This window comes from Chionomys nivalis, chromosome 25, assembly GCF_950005125.1.
Source record: "Chionomys nivalis chromosome 25, mChiNiv1.1, whole genome shotgun sequence".
Taxonomy (NCBI): Eukaryota; Metazoa; Chordata; class Mammalia; order Rodentia; family Cricetidae; genus Chionomys; species Chionomys nivalis.
The window spans coordinates 27,957,941-27,970,850 of record NC_080110.1 but is presented as its reverse complement, the minus strand read 5'-3'; the positions used below and the strand labels follow the sequence as shown (position 1 = coordinate 27,970,850).

At 43.4% G+C, this 12,910-nt stretch overlaps 1 protein-coding gene across 1 annotated transcript; it reads left to right on the top strand.

The window, feature by feature from the left end:
* Positions 1 to 464: 464 nt before the first annotated feature.
* On the top strand, positions 465 to 1,403 carry LOC130866373 (olfactory receptor 9). The gene has a single exon (XM_057757783.1). The coding sequence runs from the start codon at positions 465 to 467 to the stop codon at positions 1,401 to 1,403; it is 939 nt and encodes a 312-aa protein (XP_057613766.1).
* The last annotated feature ends 11,507 nt before the right edge of the window (positions 1,404 to 12,910 follow it).

The window sequence follows — 12,910 nt, the reverse complement described above, 5'->3', positions numbered from 1 at the left end:
TGGGTGGGAGGCAACAGCTGCCAAAATTCTAAGCCTTCACCTTAGCCTTCACCTTAATATCTTCCTCAACATCTTTCTCAGCATCCTTCTCAACATCCTCTTCAACGTCCTCCTCAACATCCTCCTCAGCCTCCTCTTCAGCATCCTCCTCAGCCTCCTCCTCAACATCCTTCTCTTCATCCTACTCAGGATCCTCCTCGGCATCCTCCTCAGCATTCCCTTCCAACATCCTCCTCAGCGTCCTCCTCAACATCCTCCTCAGCGTCCTCTTCAACATCCTCCTCAGCATCCTCCTCAACATCCTCCTCAGCATCCTCCTCAGCATCCTCCTCAGCATCCTCCTCAGCATCCTCTTCAGCAAGCTGGGCTGCTCTCATGGACGACTCATCCTCACTGCTGCAGTCTTTGTTTCTGGCTGACTGCGACCTCTCTAGCTCCATTTTTTCTAGTCTGGCTTTGGGGAAATGGGAGGTGACAATGGTACGGAAGTAACAGAGTTCATTTTATTGGGATTCTCACGTTTTGTCTTTCTCCAGGGCCATCTGTTTTGGGGTGTACTGTGTATCTATGTGGTTACCTTGCTGGGCAACTCTCTGATCATCCTGCTCACGCTGGCGGACTCAGCGCTCCACTCCCCCATGTACTTCTTCCTGCGTCACTTCTCCCTGGTGGAGATCCTCTACACCACTACCATCGTGCCGAGGATGCTGGCTGACCTGCGCTCTTCCCGCCCCGCCATCCCCCGTGGCAGCTGCTTCACGCAGTTGTACTTCTTTGCCCTTTTTGGCATTACCGAATGCTGTTTGCTCACCGCCATGGCTTATGACCGATATGCTGCCATCTGCTGTCCACTGCATTATACCACCCTGATGAACCAGGGAACGTGCGCCAGCATGGTGGGGGTCTCTTACCTTGCGGGCATCATCACTGGCACCACTCACTCGGTCTTCATCTTCACTTTGCCTTTCCGCGGCGCCAACACCATTCGTCACTTCCTGTGTGACATCCTGCCTGTGCTGAGACTGGCTACTGCGAGTACTTTCTGGGGCGAAGTGGGGAATCTCTTTGTCACAGTCGCTTTTATCTTCACGCCCTTCTCGTTGATTGTGGCCTCTTATGCCTGTATTCTTGCCGCTATCCTTGGCGTTGCCACGTCCCAGGGGCGTCAGAAGATCTTTTCCACCTGCTCCTCACACTTGTTTGTGGTCATACTCTTTTTTGGGACTGGGACTGTTGCCTATATGAGGCCTCAGGCAGATTCTCTTGGGGACACAGACCAGATTCTTTCCATCTTCTACACAGTTGTCACCCCCATGTGCAACCCTTTTGTCTACACTCTGAGGAATAAGGAGGTCACAGGGGCCATGAGGCGGCTTATGAAGAGATACCTTTGGGGTCCTTGACCATACTCCACTTCCTCCCAAGATCTTGGAGGTAAGGGCCTCACCCCTGGACATTCTCAAGAAAAAGGAGAAGCTGAGGCCTCAGGGTGCAGTCTGCTGTGCATGGTGTGTCTCACCCAGGGTGAACATCCAAGACAATGGTATATTGTGCATATTCAGATATATTCAGAGCTCTGCTTTCTGGACCTGGCTTTCAGACCTTGACTGGGCTTCATTATAAGAGCAGAGCTGAAGACTGGAATGGAGGTCAAGGGGAAGGCAGCTGAGAGAAGCTTGTATGATGATGTCATTCCTGGTCGTGGTTGAGTGACTTCCTGGGGTTGTGCTCTTGAGACATCCATTCCTGCTTCTCCCAGTAAGTTCTTATTGTAAGCCTTTCTCCCTGACATCATTCACATGTCTGGGAACAGACAGGGGCAGGTAGTAGCTGTTTGGTTTGTAAGTTCAGCTCCTGAGTCTTGCTTGGTATTGTTGTGGGCTTGGTCTGTCCAATTACTTGTCTTCTGACTGATCCCTGTCTCTTTGGACCCTCCCGAGATGTTGGTGTTCTCTACTTAACTTCCTCCCCACCTGTGTTGATAGAAATGCTTTTCATCATCTCCTTTGGTCTCAGGTCGAGCACACACCTCCCCTCTGCCCCCATCTGAAGTCTGATGTGGCCTTTGAGTCTTGAAATGACACTTGTTTCTTGCAACAAACTATTTACTGTTTTCACCTTGTGTGCATTTTCGTTATTGTTTGGAGGAATCTGGCACATCTCTCTTTTCTTGGAAAGCCCATTCTTGATTGTTCATGAACCCTCCCTCCACTGCCAGTCACAGGTGGGAGAGGCAGAGGCAGGGAAAGCGTGCCCAAGGGTGAACCCTTCTTCAGCTGTCAGCCACAGGTGGGAAAGGCAGAGGCAGAGTTGGGGAAAACGAACCCAAAGTAGAAAGAAAGGCTTGGAAACAGCATTAAGTTTCTTTCCCAGTTTGCAAAAGGCAACTCTGTTAGTAGTAAGAAATTTGCATAGAGAAGAAAATATATCTATCAACGAAATGCTAATAATGTCTTTGGGAATTACTACTGCCTGCTTTGGTTCTGCATTTGTATACATGCAAGTCCATAAAAATTAAAAAAGATTATATTGTCTAAACTGTGTTATAACAGTTTCTGCTCGGTTGAAGACATTTGAGCACTGTGCCATGACTCCCAGAGTGTGCCTTCAGTGTCTCTGTGTTATCGTACAGTGTGGGTGTCCGATAACCTTAAGAAATGTCCTGTCTTCGCAATTAACTTTTGTTATGAACATTGCAGTAAATGTAATCACATGTATCTGTATATTTACCTACACTTTCTCTAGTACAACTCCCTGAACCAAGATGGCTGAGTAAAAATGGTTTTGAAATACTTGCCCAGTTGCCCTCCACAAAAAATTTTATTACGTTTTATAGCCAAATTGAGTGCTTTTTCCTATACATTTCAGGGCAGGGACATATAAAGGTCAGGAAGGGGTTGAGGTTAGATGCCCAGAGAGAGAGGAAGGGTGAAGAAAGTATAGGCAGATATTTTGAAAATTTCTTGAGGAGGAACGAGTAAGATAAGAGAGTCCTTGTTCCTTGGATGACCAAGGGTGGAGTGAGACCTGTGGGCTGGAAACATAACCCCAAGGCATCCAAATGTAAGCAAAGAAACCACTTCCAAATAGCCGGGGTCTGAACGTAAGGACACAAGCTTAAGGTGAGGCTTTCAGACGGTGGAGGTGGTGAGCCCTGGACTTCCTGAGGTGGTGGTGACCGTCAGCTTCTGTTCCCTTGTTCACAGACAGATTTCTGCCCATTATCTGCTGCCGTGTCCTATTCAAATATCTAAGCTGACCACACAGAGATCCATGCATGTGTATTCTAGACTTCCCAGCCTCTGTTATTCTGAAATACTTGGTACTAAGAAGGTAAAATTGGATATGAAACAGTTCTCATCATTAGTATAAGAATTTTCAACTTTACCAATTTTTGTTGTTGTTTTGAGACAGGGTCTCACTATGTAACCTTGGCTGGCCTGAGATTTTCTATGGAGAAGTCTTGCTGGTCACAAATTCACAGGGATTCACCTGCCTCTGCCTCTCAAGTGCTAGGAGTAAGGTGTGCCTTATATGTCTGGATAGTTAGCCATTTCTCAGGCAAAAAACCTAATTGAAAATTATGTTCACAGATGCAAGCAGTGTTTGGGAACTATTACATAAATCAGTATTTAAACACCTCTCTTGTGGCATATATTTTATTTTCCTGTTAATTTTGTAGTTAAAAAAATCAATGAAGTTTTTTATGTGGATCATTTTCCATGTTTCCCCAAATTCATCATCCAAATGTTACCCATGGTATGAGAAAGGCTGGAGGCCCTGCTTCGAGCTGCTTCTCCCAGGGAGCATTCCAGGAACACCCTACACTCATCCACCATCAACTCTCAACACACATTTCACATCCTTATAATTACTGACATTCTGTTTTTTTGCTGGTTTGGTTCTTCCTCCCTCCATCCCTCTGCTTTGAATCCCAAGAGCACAGAGACCTTACTAGTTACTTTCTGATACTAGAAGTGTAAGCAGCCCCAGCCCCTGACCCCATGAGGAAGAGAGGTGTTATCTGAAGTAGCCTAGACGTTCCCCTTAATCTTTATGCCCTGTAGTTGGGCATCATAGTATAATTGGACGCTTGCTGTGTCCACTCTTCCCTGATGGTCTTCCTGTGTGGCTATGTGGCCTAGGGTGGTGTTGATCCTCCTGCCTTAGCCTCCCAAGTGCTGGAGTTAAAGGGATGGACTCTTTACCTCCAGTTTCCTCCATTTGTTCCTATTATTCCACAGTTATTAATATCACCATGCTGTGAAAGACAATGCTCAATTTCAGTCTCCATTTTACTCAACATTACTGACATATCTGATCCCTTGTCCATTCTGGAAACGTTTTTTTTTTTTGGATTTTTTTCGAGACAGGGTTTCTCCATAGCTTTTGGTTCCTGTCCTGGAACTAGCTCTTGTAGACCAGGCTGGCCTCGAACTCACAGAGATCCGCCTGCCTCTGCCTCCTGAGTGCTGGGATTAAAGGCGTGCGCCACCACCGCCCGGCTTGGAAACTTTCTTTAGTGTCTGTCACTTCTAAACACACAACTTTGTCCTTGACTTTTCCTTGTATATTTGACGATTTCCCTTTAGATTCTGTAGCGCACTTTCCACCTTATTGTGACTAATGACTCTTGTTCCTCTCCCAGGTTTCCCTGGGCAGTAAATGGCCAGTCACCATTCAGTTATTCAGACAAAAGTTTAGTAGCTCATTTAAATTAATTTCTTTTTCCAAAAGATTAATTAATTAATTATATATACGTGCTCTGTCTGCATCTATCCCTTCAGGCTCTCAGAAGAGGGTGCCAGATCTCATTACAGATGGTTGTGAGCCATCTTGTGGTTTCTGGGAACTGAACTCAGGACCTCTGGCAGAGCAGTCAGTGCTCTCAACCACGAAGCCATCTCTCCAGCCCCATTAGATTCATTTCTTTCCTCAACACATATTCTGCCTTAAATGTTTAATGTTCAGGGCCTGGATGGGTGGCTCAGCGGTTTAGAGCACTTGACGTTCTTGCAGAGGTCCAAAGTTCAGTTCCTTGTACCACATCAGGCATCTCACACCCACCTATATCTCCAGTTCTAGGGGGTATGGCAGACCCTCTTCTGGCTTCTATGGGCACCCACGTGAACATGAAAATGCATAAAATGTATATACATAAAATAAAAATGAAATGAATCTTAAAGGAATTTAATTTCCAACACATTTCTGTAAACTGAAGTTCCTAGAAAAAAGTTCCACTTCTGTTGAAGATTCTCCAAGGGTGATTGATCGAAACTTTGTCACTGTGTGGTGGTTACAGGCCCAGAGTCACATGGTCCTTGGTTTTTTTTTTTTTTTTTTATTTTCGAGACAGGGTTTCTCCGTAACTTTTGGTTCCTGTCCTGGAACTAGCTCTTGTAGACCAGGCTGGACTCGAACTCACAGAGATCCACCTGCCTCTGCCTCCTGAGTGCTGGGATTAAAGGCGTGCGCCGGGTCCTTGTTTTTTTTAATAACCATTCATGCCCACCTCTGTATCTGCCCTAACACCCTTGTGACTGTCAGGTTAAACCTTTGGAATGTATATTTGGTCGGGCATTGACTTTACCAGTTGAAAGCTGAGTCTCATCAGACCGCATCTGAAACCACGGCAGAGTCATCCCCTTGCACCATTTTTGACTTTAAGTTGTCCACTGGTTGTCATTACTAGTGTATTTGGTAAACACCGTGATTTACGGCTTTTTTTTTTGTTCTGTTACTAATAAAAGCTAATGTAACCACTTTCATGGGCTAAACTGAATCCATGTTTCTGGGCCATGGTCACTCATATTTGGCTGCAAATACATTGTCTCTTACACCTTTGAGGTGCCTTTTGCTATATCTTTAGCTAACTTAATAATCCTAGATCAGGTACCAGATTGTCTTGGACCTCAGAGTCCAAGGAAATAATGTGAAGTATCAAATATCGAACATGCAGCGTACATAGTCCGCTCACCCCAGCTGGCCCATTTTCTTCCATAAAACACTAGACGGCTGGTTTTTAAGGCAACTTGATACAGGCTAGACTCATGGGGGCGGAGAGAACCTTAATTGAGAAAACTCCCCATCATGCTGACCTCTGGGCAGACCTGTGTGGCATTTTCTTAATTAGTGATTGATGTGGGAGGTCCCTTCCTGGGCACCGAGTAGCAGACTGTCTTCAGACAAGCGACTCCCGATCCAGTGCCTTTACATTTGAATAATGACACCTACATTTAGAACACCGTGTTATGCCTTTCTTATCCACTCCACTTTTTTGTTCTTAGTTGTTTAGGGTTTTTGCATCTATTGCTCACTGCCTGCAAGTTACCTTTTTTATGGATTAAGATAAACTTTATTGTTTCTGAAAAAAATTATCTATTTTTAAATTAGCAAACAAAAGAGAATGGATTTCATGATATAATTTTTATATACATGTCATTGTACTTTGCTCATATTATCCACCTTCACACTTTAAACCACAGGTAACTTGACATTATTCAAGACTCAGTTCACATTCCACTGACTGCTTCAGAAGGACCTTCTGGAATATCCCTCAAGTAGGACCATATGGTGGCCGCCCTTATATATGTCATGGCATATACCTTCTTCAGAACTATAACATTTGTTCTTTTGTTGAAGTGGGAATCGAGTTCAGGTCTCCTCTGCTAGAGGGTATGTTCTGTAAAGGCAAATGTTCTAGAATATTAATTTAAGGTGTGTTACTTTTGTTTATGCTCTGGAACCTTTGTTTAATGATGCAAAGTTGTGTTTTGTTGGCATGTTAAGGAGCCCAGAATGGAGTATAGCAAAGGTTTTGATTAAATAAAATTCACCTGTGGTCAGGAGGCTGAGTCAGCAACTAGCTGACAGGAAGTGGTATGGAGGAGCCAGGTGGAGAAGGGTTTTTAACGAGAAACAATGAGAAAACAAGGAGAGGAGGATATCAGGGGCCAGCCAGCCACCCACTCAGCTGAAGACGGATGTTAAAAAGAAATCCCACACTAGCTCAGAATTGAGTATAATAAAAGGTTATTTATTTAGGGATAGACTCACAGATCACTGTCCTCTGCTCAAACAGGGGAACAGCAACTGAATCTCACAACCAGAAGAGAGAGCGACTGCATGCTTTACATTGGCATTTATACTATACCCATAACCCAAAAGGCGGGTAATTTAAAGGCTACTGCTGTAGGAATTCCTACAGCACTCCCCTTTTGTTTAAATAAGAGAGTTCTAAGCCTAATACAAAATTATATACAATAAGAACGAATATCAGGTATGAAAATTAGAATTATAACCAGCATAAACAATATCAAGCAAGAAACATGTGATAAATGTTTCAATAACTATCCTATCCCAAGGAGTCTAAGTCTTGTATTATAAAAGTTGGGCAAGTCATGAGAGGAAAGTAACTACAACTATCTAGTCTTCAACCCCATTAAAGACCCAAGAAGGGAGATAATATTACTTGAGTAAGCAGGAAGTGCAATCAAGCAATTTCCAAAATGTGCAACAAATGACAGAGACAACTGACTACTGGACAATCACCCAAAGTCTCATTTGCAAAGTTGGAGCAACCAATTTTGGCTAAGCCCTAGAGTAACTGACAGACCATTTTCAGAGGCAGGAAAAATTTCAAAGTCATCTTACCCTGTCTTGGCAAGATTTGCCAGTTTTCTTTTTCTTGTATCCTGCTTTTCCTGTCTGGACATCGTGCATTTTGTCAGTGGTCTACCCAAGGGCAGTTCCTTACCCAAAGGCCAGTCTTGCCAAGACGAAAACAAGCTCTAAGTGGAGTGTCTTTGGTGTTCATCATTCTCTCGGGAATAGATTTGTGCTTCAAGGAGCAATCGTGTCTCGACCATGTCAACAGGACCCTAAGTTATTTAAATGCCATATTCTACAGTTTTTTTGAAGTGGTTGAAGATTACCTATCTATGCAGAATACAATCTCTATGTGTCTAAAGAACCTGATTAGTCTAACTATAAGTATGACAAACATGGATGACTATTGACTTATAATTCTTTTTTTTTTTTTTTTTTTTTTTTTTTCGAGACAAGGTTTCTCTGTGGTTTTGGAGCCTGTCCTGGAACTAGCTCTTGTAGACCAGGCTGGTCTCGAACTCACAGAGATCCGCCTGCCTCTGCCTCCCGAGTGCTGGGATTAAAGGCGTGCGCCACCACCGCCCGGCTGACTTATAATTCTTAATACCCATAAAACTTAAAGACTAAGACTTCATATTAAAGAATCTTTAAGTGACTGTGCAGTAAATGAGGACAATGACCTCAAAATGTAAACAATGTATCAGTACCTTGATCAGAGCTAGAAATGTATATCCCAATATGATAAATATATTCTAAAATTGTATCAATATACAAAATATCTTAAGCAGAGGTAGAAACATACATGTATACAATAAGACAAAATAACTTTGCCTAGGTGTGCAACTATTGTAGATGCAAAAAGGAACATATTTAATATAATTTAAGTTTGTATCAATATACAAGAATCTATACCAATATAAATTGCCTATAAGTAATAGCTCACAAGTATTTACTCTATTACTCACTAATATTATTATTTTTTTAATTTTAATACTTATTTATTTATTATGTATACAATATTCTGTCTGTGTATATGCCTGAAGGCCAGAAGAGGGCACCATACCCCATTACAGATGGCTGTGAGCTACCATGTGGTTGCTGGGAATTGAACTCAGGACCTTTGGAAGAGCAGGCAATGCTCTTAACCTCTGAGCCATCTCTGAGCACTGTGATGACACAATGGAGAATTGTGATGACACAATTAACTACTGTGATGAGACAATGGAGCACTGTGATAACACAATGGAGAATTGTGATGACACAATGGAGAACTGTGATGACACAATGGAGAATTGTGATGACACAATTAACTACTGTGATGAGACAATGGAGCACTGTGATGACACAATGGAACACTGTGATGAGACAATGGAGCACTGTGATGACACAGTGGAGCACTGCGATGACACAATGGAGCACTGTGATGTCACAATGGAGCACTGTGATGTCACAATGGAGCACTGTGATGACACAATGGAGCACTGTGATGACACAGTGGAGCACTGTGATGACACAGTGGAGCACTGTGATGTCACAGTGGAGCACTGTGATGACACAGTGGAGCACTGTGATGACACAGTGGAGCACTGTGATGTCACAGTGGAGCACTGTGATGACACAGTGGAGCACTGTGATGACACAGTGGAGCACTGTGATGTCACAGTGGAGCACTGTGGTGACACAGTGGAGCTTTGTGGTGACACAGTGGAACACTGTGGTGACACAGTGGAACACTGTGATGACACAGTGGAGCACTGTGATGACACAGTGGAGCACTGTGATGACACAGTGGAGCACTGTGATGATACAGTGGAGCACTGTGATGTCACAGTGGAGCACTGTGATGACACAGTGGAGCGTGATGACACAGTGGAGCACTGTGATGACACAGTGGAGCACTGTGATGTCACAGTGGAGCACTGTGATGTCACAATGGAGCACTGTGATGACACAATGGAGCATCTTTTGACACTGTTGTGCACGGTATTGATAAATGTGAACATGGTGATACTATATTTTAGCTTTGATATTAAAATGTACTTTAATGGCATAATTATTGTTTATATATCTTGGATATTAATATTTTCTGTGATATATATTTAGCAATTAAAAGATGGTGATTATTTCCTTTGTTGTGTGGAATTACTTTAATCCATTGCATCTGTGAAATTTTGCGTTTATTTCCTGTGTTATCAGAGCTCTCTTTAGAGTACATGCCCATTGAAGTGTTTACCTATGTTTCCCTAGCAGTTTCAAAGTTTTAGTTTGTACATGAAAGTATCTGATCTCCTTTAGACTGATTTTTTTTTTGTGCTCGGCAAGATATATGGTTGTGTTTGACATTTTCTAAAAAATAGAAGTCTGATTTGAAGACAATGCTTGTTTAGATCATTCCCCAAGCAATGATTCAATCACAAGAAAAGTTCAAGTTGTTTTACTTTCTTATTTAAAATATTTTATAATTATTATTGGAAATCTGGACTGCTCTTCAGTATCTAGAGGGAGGGGGAATGAATTGGGGGGAGGAGAAGAGGAGTGGGGATAGGGAGAGGGGGCAATGGGAAACGGGGAGGAGGGGGAGGGAAATGGGAAACGGGGAGGAGGCGGAAATTTTAATTAAAAAAGAATAAAATAAAAAGAAAAAAGAAAAAAAAATCTGTATAACAAGGTGTATGTAATCGTGCAAGAATACTGTGTGCCACTAGAGGGAGCCAATCACCCACTTACTTGTATCTAGATTATTGAAGCCAGGCCTTGTGAATGCAGACTCTTACAGAACTGTGTTTTAAGTCTTCAGCCCCTGGCCCTCCTAGTAGTTCCTATCTGGACTTTGCACTGGAATTGCTGTTCATTATAAGAGTTTTGGAATGGAAGGTGGAACGAATTTGCTAGCTGCTCGTGCTCTCTGGGTCCAAACTGAGACTACCTTGTGGGACAAACAGCACTTGTTTAACCTAGCTCACCAATCGTGTTGAGGGTTTGGGGAAAGGAAACCATGTTGAAAAGAGAGTGAGAACGAGAGGCAGATGCAGAGCTACAGAGAGGGAGGGAGACCGAGGCAGATTGTGCTCCTGTAGAGGACCTTCTTCATTTTAGGATTTTTTTTTTTTTTGTTCCTATGAAAGATGTCCAGGAATTCCCATTAGACATTTCTGGGTGATTTTAAAGTTTTATTTCACACAGAAAAAAATGGAGATTAAGAAATGGAATAAAGAGAGTTACTTCAGAACAAGATCCCACACTGCTTTATTTTCAACTTTTGAAAAGGTGTTAGAGAAAAGCTTAGAGAGGGATGTGGTGGCACACACCTCTAATCCCAGCACTCTGGAGGCAGAGGCTGGTGGATCTCTGAGTTTGACGCCAGCCTGATCTGCAGAGCAAGTTCCAAGACAGCCAAGCTTAGAAAGTGAAGGGAGCTATCAAAAATAGAAAGCTGGTGAAGAAATAATCGGAAGATCTGTGAGTTCGAGGCCAGCCTGTCTACAGATCCAGTTTCAGGCCAACCAAGCTTAGGCAGTGAAGGAAGCCATTGAAAACAGAGTGTTGGTGAAGTCGTAATTGAACAAGGGGGCCATGGAATCAGCAGAACTTGGCAGCTTTGACCTTGTGTTTCTGGCTTTAAGAAAAGGGCTATGGAATTTGCCTCCTCAGCCAAGGAAAGCTGCTGAGACCAGGCATGTGTCAGACATCCCTGCCTGGAAGCCCAGAGAGGCCATTGTGTGAAGGTGTGCAGCTGAACCCTCAATTGCCTTGGAGACCCCAAGATGCTGGAGATGCCAGAGCTGTGGGTTACCTGCTGAGAAGAGTAGTGAACAGGCAATGGAAACAGCCCAAGAGAGAGAAGTGTGTTGTAGTCAACAAAGCTGAAAAGAATTGGAGATCTGAAGGTTTGTTTTTTTTTTTTTTTGACATCAAACATGGAGATGAAGAGTTTGGAGTTTGCCCAGTTGATTTTCAGTCTAATTTTACTTCAGTATTTCCTCACTATGTTCACTTCCCCATATTTTGGAATAGTAATGTATACACTGTGTGATTGTATGTTGGAAGTATGCGATCTGTGTTTTGATTTCGATTTTATGGTGATTACAGTTAAAAGACTCTCAGAAAAGACTCTGATCTTTGGACTTTTAGACATTGTTGAGACTATGATAAACTCTGGGGACTGTCCTAGTTTGGGTTTTATTGTTGTTAAAAGACACCATGATCACAGGAACTCTTTTTTTAAAAATTAATTTATTTAAAAAATATCTTTTCTCATTTTACACACCAATTCCAGTTCCCCCTCTCTACCCTCCCCCCACTCCCTTCACCTTCCCTTCCCACCCCCTTCTATTCCTCAGAGAAAATAAGGCTTCACATGGAAAGTCACCAAAGTCTGGCACATTGCTTTGAGGCAGGAACAAGGCCCTCTATACTATATTTAGGCTGAGCAAAGTATCTCTCCAAAGAGAATGGGTTCCAAAAAGCCAGTACAAGCAGTAGGGATAAATCCTGGTCTCACTGCCAGTGGCCCTGTACTCTGTCCCAACCATAAAGCTGTCACCCATATTCAGAAAGCCTAGTTTAATCCTATGCTGGTTCCTCTGCTGTCAGGTCAGAGTTGGTGAGCTCCTATCGCCTCAGGTAAGCTGTTTTAGTGGGCATTCTTTGCTCATATCCTTGCTCCTCCCTCTCTTTGAGTGGACTCTGGGAGCTCAGCCCAGTGCTCCAGACCACAGCAACTCTTATAAAGGAAAACATTTAATTGAGGGGGCTCACTTACAGTTTCAGAGGTCCAGTCCATTGTCATCATGACAGGCAGCATGGTGGCGTGCAGGCAGACATGGCGCTGGAGTTGAGAGTGTTACATCTCACAGGCAACAGGAAGTCTACTGACAGTCACTGAGTGAAGTTTGAGCAAATGGAACCTCAAAGCCCACCCCCACAGAGACACACTTCCTCTAATAAGGCCACACCTTCAAATAGTGCCACTTTGGGGCCATTTCCTTTCATACTACCACAGGGACTTTTGGAAGATGAACTGAGTACATTTTTGTATTATGATATGACTTCAAACCTTTGGGGGCCAGGGAGTGGAATGTAGTGGTTAGAAAGAAAATGACTACCAAAGGGAATGGCACTCTTCGGAGGTGTGGCTTTGTTGGAGTGGGTGTAGCCTTTTTGGAGGAAGTACGTCACTGTGGAGGCGGGAATTGAGGTTTCATATATGCTCAAGCCACACCCAGGGTCTCAGATCACTTCCTGTTGCCTGTGGAAGGGGTAGAGCTCTCACTGTCTCTCCAGCACCTTGTCTGTATGCATT

What these genes read in the sequence shown, in the direction of transcription:
- LOC130866373 (XM_057757783.1), top strand. Translation starts at nt 465, where the DNA reads ATGGGAGGTGACAATGGTACGGAAGTAACAGAGTTCATTTTATTGGGA.